Source organism: Chanodichthys erythropterus, chromosome 15, assembly GCF_024489055.1.
Source record: "Chanodichthys erythropterus isolate Z2021 chromosome 15, ASM2448905v1, whole genome shotgun sequence".
NCBI lineage: Eukaryota > Metazoa > Chordata > Actinopteri > Cypriniformes > Xenocyprididae > Chanodichthys > Chanodichthys erythropterus.
In genome coordinates, this window is record NC_090235.1 from 37,407,467 (window position 1) to 37,424,708 (window position 17,242).

Sequence of the window (17,242 nt, forward strand, 5' to 3'; positions counted from 1 at the left end):
GATTATATGAGCATTAGGGAATTTGGCTAGCCAATGAACAATTCTTTCTTCTATCCTATCTAAAAGAATATCATTTTCTGCCTTTGTATTGTACCCATAGATATTTATGACAATGAAATGAAAGTTATGAATTTGAACAACATGACACAGATAATGACCATTAGTATCAAAGTCTGTATGAGGAATTTTTCCAGCAAATAAGTTTTTGAGTGTACAAACACCTGCAGAGCATTAAGCATTACAAAAAATGTCATTTCCCCACTGGGATTTCCAAAATGGCACATCCTCAGAGATGCTGTGAGTCTCTTGGAAAAAACTAAAATCTGTTTTATGTTGTTTGGCAAATAAAAAATTGGCTTTCTGATTTAGATTGCTCCTAAGTCCCCTGGCATTGAGAGAAATTAAAGACATCAGAAAAACAAGATTCGCTTGAAGAAGTCACTTGAATAAATTTTTCAAAACAGAAGCTCAGAGACGACTACTAAACATGATGAGAACAGAGAGTGCCACATCAACTGTAGCTTCGTCGGTATAAAAGGACGGAACAAAAATGACCGTGTGCACAAAAGCACCATTTATAAATTGAATTTAACACAAAAAAGTGGCGAAGAACAGAAAAGTTTGTTTTTATAAACAAGCATGTAAATACCTTATCTCAAAGTTGAAATAATTCGCCCTGATGGAAAAATCTCCAAGGATGTTGTGGGCAGTAGCAGAGCTGGCTGACGCCTCCATGTCAGCAGCCAATTCTTTCTTCTTCGTTGCAAAATTCTTCCGTTTCTTATCAGTTGACATTTTTTCTTAAACGTGAACAGACCGTAGCAGATGATTATCACTTAACATCCAAATAGGGCGCAGACTGAAAGTGAAAAGTCTGTTTTATTGCTTGAATTTAACTTTGTTAATGGGCACTAAGTCTCAACACTTGTGCTCACAGCGCCATCTTGCGTGCTTGAATGTGCTGGTTTCATCCTAATCACAGGCTGCAGTCATGACCTCATCTCAACTACCTGCTAGTGCACTCGCATTCATGTTAAGCCCCGGGTATACTTCAGTTTCCACGTGGCAGGATCGAAAAATAGTGGAAAATAGTGCAGCCACCATTGCAACATAGTTCAGAAGATACACCAAGAGAACAGGAATCAAAAACGATGGAGAAGGCATGCTTCTGAGTTTACTCATCTTGTTTTTGAATCGCTCTTTACACACTCTTCTTCGACGACTGCACATTGTGTTCAGTACTGTGCGTATTGCCACCTAAAGCCCCCGGTATACTTCAGCTGTCCGCGTTCGTCCACAGTCCGCATGACGTAATTTTCGTAGGAAAGAAGAGTTCACTAGGTGGCAATACGCACAGTACTGAGCACAATGTGCAGACGTCGAAGACGAGTGTGTAAAGAACGATTCAAAAATAAGACGAGTAAACTCAAAAGCATGCCTTCTCCATCGTTTTTGATTCCTGTTCTCTTGGTGTATCTTCTGAACTATGTTGCAATGGTGGCTGCACTATTTTTCTTCTCCAATCCTGCCCAGCGAATGTCTGGTTGTCTGGTATTAGTATAGAAAAAATTGCACTGCGCATGTGTCGAACTCTGTCATCCGCGCGCATCCTTGGTTTAGTATATGTTGAAAGACGCACGGACGTAACCGGGCACGGAAAGTGAAGTATACCCTTGGCTTAATGGACTCTTTTTTTCCTGCTTTCGCATGCGCTGTTGCACGATCATGACGGTGCACGAACGCGGACGGCTGAAGTATACCGGGGGCTTTAGATGGCAATATCACTTCCTTACAGCAGAAACAAACTGCTGCAGAAAATGTAAGGTCCCATGCAAAATATAATTGCCTTACTCATCACAAATTTATTGGAGTAAAAAGTACATTGAACAAGTACTCAAGTAGAGAGTAAAAGTTGCCTATATCTTTGATACTCAGTAAAACTACAAAGTAGCTGAAAAGATATAACATTGTACATTTACTCAAATACTTTACATTTACATTTAGTCATTTAGCAGACACTTTTATCCAAAGAGACAAATGAGAACAGTAGAATCAATCAAATCAACATGAGAACAACAGTATGTAAGTGCTGTGTGAAGTCACAGTTATGACAGTAAAGTGCTCGTAGCAAGGATTTTTTTTTTTTTTTTTTTTTTTTTTTTTAAATAATACACAAATAGATGGAATGAAAATAGAAATCAAGGTAAGGCAACTATTACTGGGTCAAGTGCTGACAAAAAAGATACGTCTTTAGCATTTTTTTTAAATTGGCTAAAGATTCAGCTGCTTGGATAGAGCGTGGCAGGTCATTCCACCAGCCAGGAACAGACCCGGAGAAGGTTCGTGAGAGTGATTTTGTGCCCCTTTGTGATGGCACCACAACCCACCGTTCACTTGCAGAATGCAAGTTTCTGGAGGGCGCATAAGTCTGAAGTAGCGAGTTAAGGTATGGCGGTGCAGAGCCAGCGGTCGTTCTATAGGCAAACATCAGAGCCTTGAATTGGATGCGAGCAGCTACTGGCAGCCAATGCAGACTGATGAAGAGAGGAGTGACGTGCGCTCTCATCGACTTGTTGAAGACCAGTCTTGCTGCAGCATTCTGGATCAATTGAAGAGGCTTGACAGTGCATGCTGGAAGTCCAGCCAAAAGAGCATTACAATAGTCCAGTCTGGATAGAACAAGAGCTTGGACAAGAATTTGTGTGGAATGTTCCGATAGGAAGGGTCTAATCTTCCTGATGTTGTACAAGGCAAATCTGCAGGACCGGGCCGTTGTAGCAACATGATCTGTGAAGCTTAAACAATCATCCATCACCACTCCAAGGTTCCTGGCTGTCCTGGAAGGAGTAATGGTTGACGACCCAAGTTGAATTGAAAGGTTATGACGAAGTGTTGGGTTGGCACCGACCACCAGCAGTTCCGTTTTTGCAAGGTTGAGTTGAAGGTGGGGGTCCTTCATCCAGGCAGAAATGGCTGTCAGGCAGCCTGCAATACGACCAGCAACCGTCGGATCATCTGGTTGGAATGAGAGGTAGAGTTGTGTGTCATCAGCATAACAGTGATAGGAGAAACCATGATGACAGATCCTAGTGATGACATGTAGATGGAGAAGAGAAGTGGTCCAAGCACTGAGCCCTGAGGTACCCCAGTAGCAAGATGATGTGACTTGGACACCTCACCTCTCCAAGATACCCTGAAGGACCTACCTGAGAGGTAAGACTTGAACCACTGGAGTGCGGTTCCCGAGATGCACTTCGACTTGAGTGTTGACAGGAGGATCTGGTGGTTAACGGTGTCAAAAGCAGCAGACAGATCCAGCAAGATGAGTACTGATGATTTTGAAGTCGCTCGTGCCAGTCTCAGGGCTTCAGTGACTGAGAGCAAGGCAGTCTCAGTTGAGTGGCCACTCTTGAAACCAGACTGGTGGTCATCAAGGAGGTTGTTCTGTGTGAGATAAGTAGACAGTTGGTTGAATACAACTCTCTCCAGTGTCTTCGCAATGAAAGGAAGAAGGGATACTGGTCTGTAGTTTTCTAAAAGTGCTGGATTCAGAGTGGGTTTTTAAGCAGTGGGGTAATCCTAGTGGTCTGAGGTGTGTAGTGGAGTAACCAGTGCATTGTCGGTGGAGCCACAGCATGTGTAGATGAGGTCCAATTGGTTACCTGATTTGTGGGTAGCTGAAGTGGCCACTCGCTTGAGATCGAATGAGGCAAGCAGAGTGTGGAAGTCAGCAGCCTGAGGTTTGTCTAGATGGATGTTGAAATCTCCAAGTACTAGCAGAGGAGTTCCATCCTCAGGGAAGGATGAGAGTAACACATCTAACACCTCCAAGAAGTTACCTAGCTGACCTGGGGGACGATAAACAACTACAACATGGATTTTAGTAGGGTAGGTGATGGTAATTGCATGCAATTCAAATGAGCCATTGTCACAGAGAGATGGTAAAGGATTAAACTTCCATTCACTGGACATAAGCAAACCAGTACCACCACCCCTTTACACCACTGCCTGTTTCCAGGGTCCTGTACCATGAAGCTGGATTAGCTGGCTAGCCAGGTAAATTTCAGATTAGTTTGCGCCAATCCTGGGTTTTAGGTACCATGAAAGTAACTTGACTTTTAGCAGTGTTCATCACCATAGTAACTTACGCTTCACGGCTAACCTACTCTGGGGCAGGTTATGTTCTGGTTTAGAGATTTCAAACAGAAAGTGAGCCAATCAGATGTGAGCAAAGTGACACTGACACACCCAACGCAATAAAGTCACTCCCCCAGTTTCTCTTCCTCCAAATTAAAGGGCACTATATAGTAAAAACAAATATTTAACAATGAAATTGTCTGGTTTTAATGATAATTACTTAGAATTACACCACTGCCTGTTTCCAGGGGCCTGTACCACGAAGCTGGATTAGCTGGCTAGCCAGGTAAGTTTCAGATTAGTTTGTGCCAATCCTGGGTTTAAGGTACCATGAAAGTAACTTGGCTTTTAGCGGTGTTCATCACCATAGTAACTTACGCTCCACGGCTAACCTGCTCCAGGGCAGGTTATGTTCTGGGTTAGAGATCTCAAACTGAAATTGGACCAATCAGACGTAAGCTAAGTGATACTGACACACTAAACACAATAAAGTCACTCCCCCAGTTTCTCTTCCTCTAAATTAAAGGTCATTATATAGTAAAAACAAATATTTAACAATGAAATTGTCTGGTTTCAATTATAATATAATTTATATATGATTTGTATAATTATATGATCTATATTTTTATTAATCCATTACACACATGCAAATTTAGTGTAACAGTAGTTATTAAGCACTTAGTTTCAATGAACATTAATATATTTAGATCATATGTAATATAGGCCTAAATAAGGAGTAAATATACTCTTTAAAAATTACTACGTGACCTTGTATGTTTAAGTCTCTATCGCTATATATTATCAACTAACTTCACAACTTTCTCTTGCACTGATAGAGAAAGATCATTTCTTTTATTTGTCCTCTTTCACAGACAAGTATTTTCCATTAATGTAAATGCATTTAAATTCTTCATTTTCAGCTAAAGAGTTTTGAATCGCGCTGGCTCTCTCGCGAGAAGTGAATCACAGTTTATTTCTGTTGCAAGGCTTGTAATTGGCTGTTCACCACTGATGTCACAGATTCATGTGCACGCGCTCCACAAACTCAGGATCAAAGCCTGAGTTGACAGAAAAGTTGATTACCAGCATCATGGTACCAACAAAGCCAGATTGGAGTGGTGTGGTTTTGTCAACTCGAAACTAATCCTATCCGCTTGTTAAGTCGTGACGTAAAGAACGCCGTTTCCGGGTCCAAGCCTCGACTCGTTTCACTTGAGAATGCCATCGACGGCCGCTATTTATTCATATTAAACATCAATCATTTAAAAAAGTTAAACATTTTAAATACTTACAGTCTACACAACAGTCTCCGTGCTCACAGCGTCAGAGATATTAATATTTTAATGATTTATAAAAGATGAATCATTGTCTGGCCATCTGGAATTTTGATATGGAGATAAAGGTTGTAATTATATTTTTTGTAGTATTACACCACATCGTGTATGTATTTTAGCACCATTTGTTGTTTTCTTGTGGTATGAGATAGAGCGTTAGGACCCGGAAGCGCGACGTCAGACTTAACAACCGGATAACCCTGAGTTTGTTCATCTACCATCATGGTACAGGCCCCAGGTCTACATTTCAACAAAAATATTTACAAATTCAAATGTAATTAGGCTACAAAGAAATGTACAAAAGTTTTGAACAGGGGAGCAACATGACCCTTATCCACCACAGTCTCACAAAATCTAAAATTACCCCATAATAGCTAAACAACAAATCTATTACAAGTAGGCCTACATTTCACAAATAATCTGCTATTTGATGAGACAGCTGAACTCGAGTCCCGACCTACATATTAAAGAGTGGATTAGCGAACAGCTGAAAAAAAACAGAACACAACTAGGGCTGGTTATTGGTGTCAGCACAAAATTCACTGAACACACATTAGTCCGGGTAAGAACAGGTTGCTGCTTCGTTGCCTTTTTTTCTTTCTTTCTTGTTTTTTCTTTCTTTCTTTTTCAAGTTGGAACTGGAAATATAGGGAGCGATGGAGGTGTGGCACTGTAAACAACCAGATGGGTAAGTGGAAAATCCTGAAAGATGGTTAGGGATGTTTTTCATACGGATTTAGGCCCATTTAAAGAACTACTGTCTTTGTCTGAGAGGTTAGTTATCGAGTCTGTGTTCCTTGTTTAAGTCGTTATAGTCACGCAGGAGAAAAGGGATTCCAGCAGGATGGATGAATTGAGGGGGAAGGGAAAGAGTGGACTTTATGAGTAGTGAATGGTAGGCTATGGTGTTTGTGGATGGCCGAGTGTGAGTCGATCAAAACAATTCAGCGCTTTACGCGAAAAGGAAATTGAGTTAACTTGTTTTTAGCGTATGACAAGGTAGGATATTTGTTTTAAGGTTTGTCGTATTTTATCAGGGCGTCAACTTTGGCAGCCGAGACACTGTTGGACAAACTGTGTAACGTTTTGTGCATCAACGGTGACTTTACAAAAACATTTCTTCTGATCTTCTTCTAATTAATCTAAAGTGGAATGCATTTATCTTTTAACTGAGTGGATTTTGTCTAGTTTTATAATTCGTTAAAGTGGGTGTGTACGCTGTTTGTTTGTAAAGAACGCGGCAGTACGTGTCTACCACAAAACAGCCATTGATCCATCCGTAAGATAATTTTTTAATAGAGGCACAAGTTAACCGGTATTGTTATCTATGTTTAGAAGCTACCTGTTATATTTTGATTGTACTTATTAAGTTGTACATTGGGTATGATAACTGAAAGAATACCATGGTACTCTTTTGCAAAAACATGGTAACGTTAGTACCAAAGTTATTTTGCTACTTTTTTATTCTATAGGTTAACGTTACATAACACGAGTGTAAGTTATGGCACTGAAATGCAACATAAATTTTAAATAGTAAAGGTAAAAGTATTTGAAAACAGATAATGTGCGTTACTCGCTGACAAGACCGTTAAAGATTTTGGAAGAAATACAAGTGAGATTCATTGTTCAGTTTAGTTCACACGCAATGAATAGTTTGAAGCCCTTTCTCACTTGTAAAACAGTAACAGGAAACTAAGGTGGACTGAAATGTCTTAGAGACTGCACTATGAAGATGATGTACCTGGACTTTAAAGTGGACTCAAACAAGCATGCACAGGCATTTTTTTTTTATTCTGTTCAGTTTAGTCACTGAAAAGAGTCTGAGCTATATTATGCTCTCAGACATTCACAGATAAGTTTGGTTGATAGCTCTTCACAATGTTTTTTTTTTTTTTTTCTCCATCTCAGGCAATATAAGAGGGAAAAACACATTCTTTGAGCTTTCTGCCCAGGAGATTCAGGGATGTCAAGAATGATTTGTTGATCCAGTTGTTGTTAGGAGATTCCAAACAGTTTCACTCAAAGACTGTCCTTCATAGACTTAAATTTGCTCAGTTTGCACGGTTTGTGAATCAGTTAATCACAGACACACACCCATATACAGCCAAGCCCATACAAACATTCAGCCGACACCTGTCATACACACCATCATGGCCAATATTTATCCATATGGCTGCTTCACTCATGCTGTCGTCAGATGTATCCCAGAGTCCTTTGGGAAGTTGGCAGAGGGTGGAGACGGGTTTCAGACTGACCTCGCCAAGGCCCAGCGTCAAATGGGGGTGCTGACAGGTGCGCTGAGGCAAAAGGTGGGCCTGCAGTTGATAGAAATTCCAGCAGACTCTGAACTGCCTGAGAGCTGGCGGATCGAAGACATTGCTGTGATCCAAGGCGACACGGTGCTCATCACACGACCCTTCAAACAGCAGAGACGCCTTGAGGTAAGGAGCACACGGATGACTGTAGGAGATGTAGATGTTACTTGGGCTAATAAGTGTTTTTCTTTAGGCAGAGGCTGTGCGGCGAGTCCTAAATGAACTGAACCTGACAGTGGTGGAGATGGGAGATGAGGAGGGAGGGTCCGGTGGAGCCACTCTAGAAGGAAGTGATGTCCTCTTTACTGGAAAAGAGTTCTTTGTGGGCATTTCAAAACACACCAATCACAGAGGGGCAGAAGTTCTGGCCAACACCTTCAAGGTGTTTCATTGAATTGATTGGCTGATTAGAATACTGTATATGTAAAAATCATGTACCTTAACACATAAAATGCAAACAGATAGTAGATTTTAATAATGAATTTCATTTATCAAATGGTTTGACTTGAATTCTTGCTGTTTTTCAGATAATCATAAGGTGCTACTCTTTTTGATATCACTGTAAAATATTTGCCTGTGTATTTGCCAGCAAAAAGAAAATAACAACGGTTTTATGTTGTTTGGTGCTGTGTGTTCAGGACTTTGCTGTGTCCACTGTGCCCGTTTGTGGAGGATTTCGTCTGAAGAGCATCTGTTCCATGGGCGGCCCCAATACCATCATCATCAGTAATAGTGACGGGGCCAAAAAAACACTCAGAGTGAGTGTGTTCAAGTAAAATACATAACATAATCTCTATATAAATGTATATAGATGTACGCAGTTTTTCTGAGGAGATAATCATATACAACAAGTACATCATCATCCGTAAAGGCCCGTTCACACCAAGAATGATAACTATAAAGATAACTATATTTGCTTCTACACCAATGAACAATAACAGTCTGTTTATTTTAAGCTCACGCTCTGCGGTTTCAAAGTGTGCACATCATGTTTTTGCTGTTCTTGTTGCATTTACACGGCTTTAACCAGCAGATGTCCTCAGCATGCCATTTTTCGAGTGAATAGCTAGTGTAATCGATGTAATCTAACAGTGAATTTAGCTGACAATGTCAATATAGACATAAAGAATAAATAACAACGCCTAGTCTTTTTCATTGCAGCTTCAAAGGAAGCAAGACAATGTTGTTGAAACTAGCACTGAATAGCTGAGGTAATTTTATGTTACACTGTTTGCTAGCCTGGCATAATGATCTCATCGTTAGTACTTCTCACCATTTATTCCGAGGGTATGACTGATTGTTTTCCATATATCCATTTTCTTTAAAATATTCTTGAAAAGGGGTTTGACTTGTCAAACAGTGGTGGATTATTTTGGACCTTGGCAATTAACTTTTCCACAATGTCGTCTGCTTTTTTAAATGCGTGAGCCGCATTTAAAGATAACGATAAAGATATAGTTCTAAAAATCATTCTAAATATAAAAGAATAGCACGATTACTATAAAGATATAGTTATCGTTCTTGGTGTGAATGGGCCTTAAGTGCTCATTGTTTTTGTGTTACAGGTAATGGAGCAGCTGACTGACCATCACTATGAGATCTTGTCAGTACCTGAGGAGGTTGCTGCTAACTGCATATACATTAGAGGTCCTGCAAAAGTGGACTACCTCCTGCACCCCACAGCGGAGGAGTGTCCCAACAGTATCCCTGTGAGTGAAGGAGGATGTACAGTAAAAGCTTTTATATTACAGAGAATAATCGTCAACACAAGCCTAATTGCATGTATCACTAAGGATTCACATCAAGTTGATCTTTGTAATTAATGGGAAAAATGACACCATTATTCTAAATTTTTTTTATTTTTATTTATTTTATTTTTTTTATTTTAGTGTAACTTTGCATTTTCCTGCATCTTTGATTCAGAGTAAAAGCACTTATAGTGACAGCGATAATCTGTGCATTCTACTCAGTGAGGTACAGATTATGAACTGTTAGGGCCTTTAGCTAAGACGTCCACTGTGGCCACTTGTAAGCAAGATACTGCAGGTGTAGGTCTGATGTAGACAGACAAACAACAACAGAATGTCCAGTGACATTTGCCACAAATTAAATATTGAAATAATGAAATATTCCAGGTACCAACAGTGCCTTCAGAACTCCTTATTGCAGCTTTGATGTTGTATACTATTTATTTTGTAGTGCATTTTTGTCTTATTTGCAGTACTTTACACTGCATTACACCTAGGGCTGGGTGATGCATTGATTATTAGTGATTATATTGCAAAATCTTTGCTAACGATATAAGATTATGAAATATTGTGTGTAGCGATAATATTCAAAGTTTTGCTTATGAAGACATTACTCCAATCACACTCCCCTTTTTTGTCCAATGACTGTGACAGCTGATAGGTGCTGCTTTCAAATGCTACCGTGCATATTTATGCAAACTTAAAGAAAGCTTTTGCAGCATTAAGCATTGTAGACTATCACAGACATTTCTGTTGAGCATGTGAACAAAATAGCCAATCAGAGCAGTTTAGATTAGTTAGTGGCGCATCCACTCAATACCACTCAAAAGACCGGAGTTATCCTTTAGCACACTCACTTACTGTGTTCTACGTGCTTGCGAATCCTTTCATTATAACTAATAAAGTGTAAACACAATGTAAATAAGAGATTTATTGAATATTGTAAACAACTTAACTGATTATAACAGGTGTGTTTGCAAGAGTGCAGAGCTCAGTCAGACAACTCACTCAAAAGTATACGAGAAGAAGGGATGAGGTGACGTCTGTAGGGATAGCGGGACAAGTTCTAAATCAACTTTATATCAAATTTTAGCATTTTTTGTACTATCATTTGTACTATCATGGGTATTTGAAGATATTTTTGAAAAGTACAATTATTTACAAGGTTGTAGAGAACAGTGCACTATTGCAGACTTATATACTGAGGTTTTAATTACATTATTTTAATGTAATGTCAGTCGTGAATTAAAGTGAGCCGGTCTAAGGCATGAAACTCCAGGGCTGAAAATGAGTCCCAATCCGGCCCTGGATGGTTTCAATAATTTTAATATTTTCTGGTTTATCTAAGTTAAGTTACAAAGGAGCTCCATTGACATAGACTTAGCTAACGTTAGCTACAGCTTGATGAATTGAGTCATTGAACACAGCAGGAGAGAACGCAACGTTAGCCAGCTAGCTAAAGCTCTGGTGGAAAATTATTAGCTAATGCTACCGTTTTTGAGTCTCTGTGCACGCGCAGTCCTCAAATCAAGCAACAGCAAAAGAAGAAGAGTTTGACCAATCATAGCACTAGGTTCTTCCCCCAAATAGCAAGTGGGGATGATTGACAGACACTGAAGACTGGAGTAACGATGCTGAAAATTCATCTTCATCTTTGCATCACAGGAATAAATTACTTTGTCAAATATATTTAAATAGTACACAGTTATTTTAAATTGTAATAATATTTCACAATATTACTGTTTTTTTACTGTATTTTTAATTAAATAAATGTAGCCTTGGTGAGCAGATGAAACTTTTTAAAAACATTAAAAATCTTAGTGGTTCCAAACTTTTGGACTGTACTGTAAATGCTAACTAACAGACCTGCCACTTGTTCTATGTCCTTTTTTTTTTTTTTTTTTCCTCCCATGCATTTCTTTGTCCTTCAAAGAAATTGCTTTATTGTTGGAACAACCACAACTTTTTGGAAGATTGCACTTTTTGTTTAATTTTGCTGCTGGGCATTGCAGGATCATAATGCATCCTTGGGACTGGTGATTATTTTGGTTGCTTGATTATCAGTGTAATATTTAAGTCCTGAATCAGTTTAAATCCTTCTGAATGTTTTGAATGTTCCAAAGTCTAAATGTTAGTGAATTACTGAGTCAATTCAAATCTTAAGTCTAGCTTACAGTTTTGTCTGCTAGGAGGTAATAGAAGTAGCAGATAAAGTAGAAACAGCTTTTTTCATATCTGATTATATGAAAGTATGGAAGAAGTCATGTTTGCTATATTTACTTATTCTCTGTTTCAGGCCTTCCAGCGTTTGACAGACTACACCCTACTGCCCACAGCCTGTAGTGAAGCCTCCAAACTTGGGGGAGCACTGTCCTCCTACTGCCTTCTCATCAACAAGAAATCCAACTATTAAGACACTCCAGTACAATCTCTGCATAATCAGATTTTCATTTACTTTGTTACATAATTTCTTATACAGTCAGTTCAGTGTGTGATTTTAGGCACAGAGTTTAGTGGTATAGTCAAGCTAGGAACTGGTTTGCTGTAGTCTGCAGCTATCCAATTAGTTTTTTTATATGTTTATGTTATGTATTCATCGTGTTTAGATCCTTAGAATGGGCACATATTATAAGAGTAATATAATAAATGGCTTTGAAATAAACAACAGATGAACTGCTCACTCACAATGGAACTGAGCAGTTAAAGTTATAGTTCACCTAAAGAAAAAAAAGAAAAAAGTTGTTTCATTATTTACTCACCTTGGTGTCATTCTAAACCTATGTTTTTGTTCTAATTCAGGGGTTCTCAATTCTGGCCCTTAAGGTCCACTTTCCTGCATAATTTAGTTCTAACCTTGATCAAACTCACCTGCCTGTACCTCTGTAGTAATCCTGAACACATTGATTAGTTTGTTCAGGGACCCATAGCAGGAAGGTAGTTGAACAAACTTTGGGTTACAGGATTTATTTCAAGTTGATAAAACCAAACCAGTCCAATCAGGCTTAGTTGGTACTGTAAAACTTTTTGTCAACTCAGATTTTAATCCTGAGTTCTTGAATAATTGTGCTGCGCATGCACATGAAAGTGTGATGTCAGTAGCAAACAGCCGATTACAGGCCTTCAAAACACAAACTGATTCACTTCTCACAGAGCGAGAGGGTGATTCATTTCTTTCTTCTGCCAAAGATTAAGGGATTGAAAAATAAGGAAAATGTAATCATATTTACACAGAAAGAAGATTTGTCCATAAAAGAACACAATTAAAAGAAAACAACTTGCTATATCAGTGCAAGTGAAAGTTAATTTTATATAGGTTTACAGAGTGCTCAAAACTGCAAGCGCACACATAGTCATTTTTAAAGCTTTATCTATTAATACTAAATCTTAAGTATTATCTGCATATATTTATATTAATTTAAACAATACTTAATTGTTAAATGTGTAAAAGAAATTGCTTATGTGTAATGGATTAAGGGTATATAATTATACAAATATTATATAAATCATATAAAATAATAATCTTTACTATAAGCTTGACAATTTTGTATTTAAAAAACTTTTACTATGCTGTGACCTTTAATTTGGGGCAAGAGAAACTAGGAGAGTGTCATTATTACCTCAGAGATTTTACTTTGCTCACAGCTGATTGGTCCAATTTCAGTTCAGATCTTTTACCTTGAACATAACCTGCACTGGAGCTGGTTAGCCATTATAGTGATGAACACCACTACAAGCATGGTGTCAGAAGCCCAGGGTTGGCACAAACTAAACTGAAACACCTTTATAGCCACCTAAAACAACTTCATGGTACAAGCCTGTGATGTGTATAATTAGTGTTGGAGCTAAACGCTGCAGGAAAGTGAACCTCAAGGAAAGAGTTTAGAACTACTGTTCTATCTTACAAGATATGGATTCTGTAGGTATATTCCACTATTAAAGGTTAGCATAAACAATTTAATTGCTTTTATTTCCAATTAAGAGCAACATGTCAGTGGATATATATATATATATATATATATATATATATATATATATATATATATATATATATATATATATATATATATATATATATATATATAATTTCTTGTTCATTAAGGTACCTGGAAGAGATGGGTTTGGTTTGTTTGTTTTTACTGTGCCCACTTGTGGGAATGTCATAACATCATGGTGGTGATGTGTTATTTTGAGACCACAAGATTATTTTGTCAAGGTAACAGCATTCTAATGCTATTAAAAAAACATAGGAAAAATACTTTTTTTAAAAAATCATTATATTAACCTACCTTCTGTTAAAGCAGTACAGTGTATGAGAATCATCTGGGGCCTTTTTATAATCTATAGATTGGCTGAAATATTTGTAACCAAAGTATGTATATTAAATAATTGGACTTTAATGTTGTGTAATTATGCTAACAGGTTTTATTATTATAATTGCTTATAATTAATGCTAAAATACATTGAAAACTCTTTGGAAACTCTTAGTAGTGAAACAATGAATCAAACGAATCAATAAAATGCAGAACTACAGGGTAATTATAGCAACAAAACCTAAACCTAGCCATACTCATTCAATAAAAATTTTAAATTACTAAAGAGTCTAATAATAAATGGCCTGGTTTTACAGACAAGTCTTAGAAAAAAAAAAAAAAAAAGAAAAAAAAAACCTTACTGGTGTGCATCTTGAGACAAAACAATTGGAACTGACATATTTTAAGATAAGTCAATTCAAGTAGCTTTCAGTTAAAACAACTCATACGTGCATTTTAATTTGGGATTAGGCTAAAGCTTTGTCTGTGAAACCGGGGGAACATACTTTAAAAACTAGGAAAATGAAACAGGATGAGTTCCCCATGGAATTGGTGCTATATCACATTTTGGCTTCATTGATTATCCTGACGATAAAAAGTTCTTTTAATTAATTTACTTGTTCTTTGTTGACTAAAGTAAAGCTGTACATAGAATGTATTAGAGATACAATAGTTAAACAGACCTTAAAAGTTTGAGCTTTACAAAGTATTTATTTATTTGGTTGTACCCTTATTTTGAGATTCATGAGATTCCATTCAAAAAGTGAAACTTGTATATTGATATATTTCAAATGTTTATTTCTTTTAATTTGGATGATTATAATTGACAACTAAGGAAAATCCCAAATTCAGTATCTCAGAAAATTAAAATATTGTGAAAAGGTTCAATATTGAAGACACCTGGTGCCACACTATAATCAGCTAATTAACTCAAAACACCTGAAAAGGCCTTTAAATGGTCTCTCAGTCTAGTTCTGTAGGCTACACAATCATGGGGAAGACTGCTGACTTGATAGTTGTCTAAAAGACGACCATTGACACCTTGCACAAGGAGGGCAAGACACAAAAGGTCATTGCAAAAGAGGCTGGCTGTTCACAGAGCTCTGTGTCCAAGCACATTAATAGAGAGGCGAAAGGAAGGAAAAGATGTGATAGAAAAAAAGTGTACAAGCAATAGGGATAACCACACCCTGGAGAGGATTGTGAAACAAAACCCATTCAAAAATGTGGGGGAGATTCACAAAGAGTGGACTGCAGCTGGAGTCAGTGCTTCAAGAACCACTATGCACAGATGTATGCAAGACATAGGTTTCAGCTGTCGCATTCCTTGTGTCAAGCCACTCTTTAACAACAGACAGCGTCAGAAGCATCTCACCTGGGCTAAAGACAAAAAGGACTGGACTGCTGCTGAGTGGTCCAAAGTTATGTTCTCTGATGAAAGTAAATTTTACATTTCCTTTGGAAATCAGGGTCCAAAGGAAGAGTCTGAAGGAAGAGAGGAGAGGCACACAATCCACGTTGCTTGAGGTCCAGTGTAAAGTTTGATGGTTTGGGATGCCATGTCATCTGCTGGTGTTGGTCCAGTGTTTTCTGAGGTCCAAGGTCAACGCAGCCGTATACCAGGAAGTTTTAGATCACTTCATGCTTCCTGCTGCTGACCAACTTTATGGAGATGCAGATTTCATTTTCCAAAAGGACTTGGAACCTGCACACAGTGCCAAAGCTACCAGTACCTGGTTTAAGGACCATGGTAGCCCTGTTCTTAATTGGCCAGCAAACTCGCCTGACCTTAACCCCATAGAAAATCTATGGGGTATTGTGAAGAGGAAGATGCGATATGCCAGACCCAACAATGCAGAAGAACTGAAGGCCACTCTCAGAGGAACCTGGGCTCTCATAACACCTGAGCAGTGCCACAGACTGATCGACTCAATGCCACACCGCATTGCCGGCGCCACCCGAGCCCCTTGCCCTGCCAGCGCCACCATCCAAGTTCCCTGCCTTGCTGGCACCACCCAAGCTCTTTGCCCACAAGTCCACTACAGACCCCACTTTAACCCAAGAGCCCTGTTACCACCATTAATTTCCCCAAGGAGTTTTTTTTTGGGGGGGGGCATATACCTGTGGGTGGGACTCCCGTACTGCCATAGCTGCCTGACTCTCCTGACCCGCCTTGATGTCCTAAGAATCCTGTATTGCCAGGGCTGCCTGACTCTCCTGACCCGCCTTGGCGTCCTAAGACTCCCATACTGCCAGGGCTGCCTGACTCTCCTGACCCGCCATGGCTGCCTGAGGCACCTGACCTGCTGTGGGTACCTGAGACACCTGACCCGCCGTGGCTGCTCGAAGCACCTGACCTGCCGTGGCTGCCGGAGGCATCTGACCTGCCATGGGTGTCCGAGACACCTGACCTGCCATGGTGCCTGGACCTGCCCTGGAGACCTCCAGACCCGTCTACACATCCAGTATCACCTGCCAGTAGGTCTTCAGGGCGCCCACCCCCCCCTCCCTGGTTGTGCCATTCACGGTGCGAGGACGCACCTTCCGGGAGGGGGACATTCTGTCACGTTCCCAGCCATTCCCGGACTCCAATTCCCAGAATCCTCCCTGACAATCACCCACACTCACTCATCCAATCAGTAATCACTCACACCCAGCTGCAGCATATTATCCGTACTATATAAGCCAATCACACACACTCACAGTTTGCCTGCCGCCTGCCCTGATCTCTGCCTGTGACCCGACTCCGTTTATCAGCCGCCTGCCTCGACCATTGCCTGTCCCAGTTTTTGCCTCTGCCCCTGTCTGCATAGTTCATTATTTTAAATAAAGCTGCAAATGGATCTCCCTCTTTTCGACCAATCATTACAGTGTCCTGTTTCATTTAATATTTTTCTGAGGAAAAAAAATTGACAATCATACTTTTTTTTTTTTTTTTTACCATGATTTACAAAAAACACCCACTAAATGTTATTCAGTGTAACAATATTTATGTGTTAGAAAATCATATTTAAAAGAGGAATCATTTCATTAAGTTGGCTTGAAAAAGCCAACTTACTGATCTACTACTTAAGCTTATTATTAAGTTGGCTTGAAAAAGCCAACTTACTGATCTACTACTTAAGCTTATTATTAAGTTGGCTTGAAAAAGCCAACTTACTGATCTACTACTTAAGCTTATTATTATTATTATTCTTCTTAGACTAAATTTCTAAATGCATCTCCTCCTAGACTGTTCAAGCTACAACCACCAAACTCGGACTAGACCTTCAGACTATTCTGACTTAGTGTGCTATATCTTTTCAGACTGATCAGACTTACGGTTTTCCTAAAAAAGCTGATTAAAACTTGGAAAAATCCCATTGACTTTCATTGACGGAATGTTCAAATGAGCCAAG

General features: G+C 39.1%; 1 protein-coding gene across 3 annotated transcripts; it reads left to right on the top strand.

Annotated features, from left to right (window-relative positions):
- Positions 1 to 5,980: 5,980 nt before the first annotated feature.
- ddah2 (DDAH family member 2, ADMA-independent) lies at positions 5,981 to 12,199 on the top strand. Of its 3 annotated transcripts, none has more exons than XM_067411952.1 (6): positions 5,981 to 6,159; positions 7,669 to 7,912; positions 7,980 to 8,168; positions 8,425 to 8,544; positions 9,352 to 9,495; positions 11,831 to 12,199. In XM_067411952.1, the coding sequence occupies exons 1-6, from the start codon at positions 6,128 to 6,130 to the stop codon at positions 11,945 to 11,947; spliced, it is 846 nt and encodes a 281-aa protein (XP_067268053.1). In that variant the 5' UTR covers positions 5,981 to 6,127; the 3' UTR covers positions 11,948 to 12,199. The 3 variants fall into 3 exon arrangements, with proteins under 3 accessions (XP_067268053.1, XP_067268051.1, XP_067268052.1); XM_067411950.1 differs by having other exon boundaries at positions 6,028 to 6,159; positions 7,380 to 7,912; XM_067411951.1 differs by lacking the exon at positions 5,981 to 6,159 and adding an exon at positions 6,175 to 6,245 and having other exon boundaries at positions 7,380 to 7,912.
- The last annotated feature ends 5,043 nt before the right edge of the window (positions 12,200 to 17,242 follow it).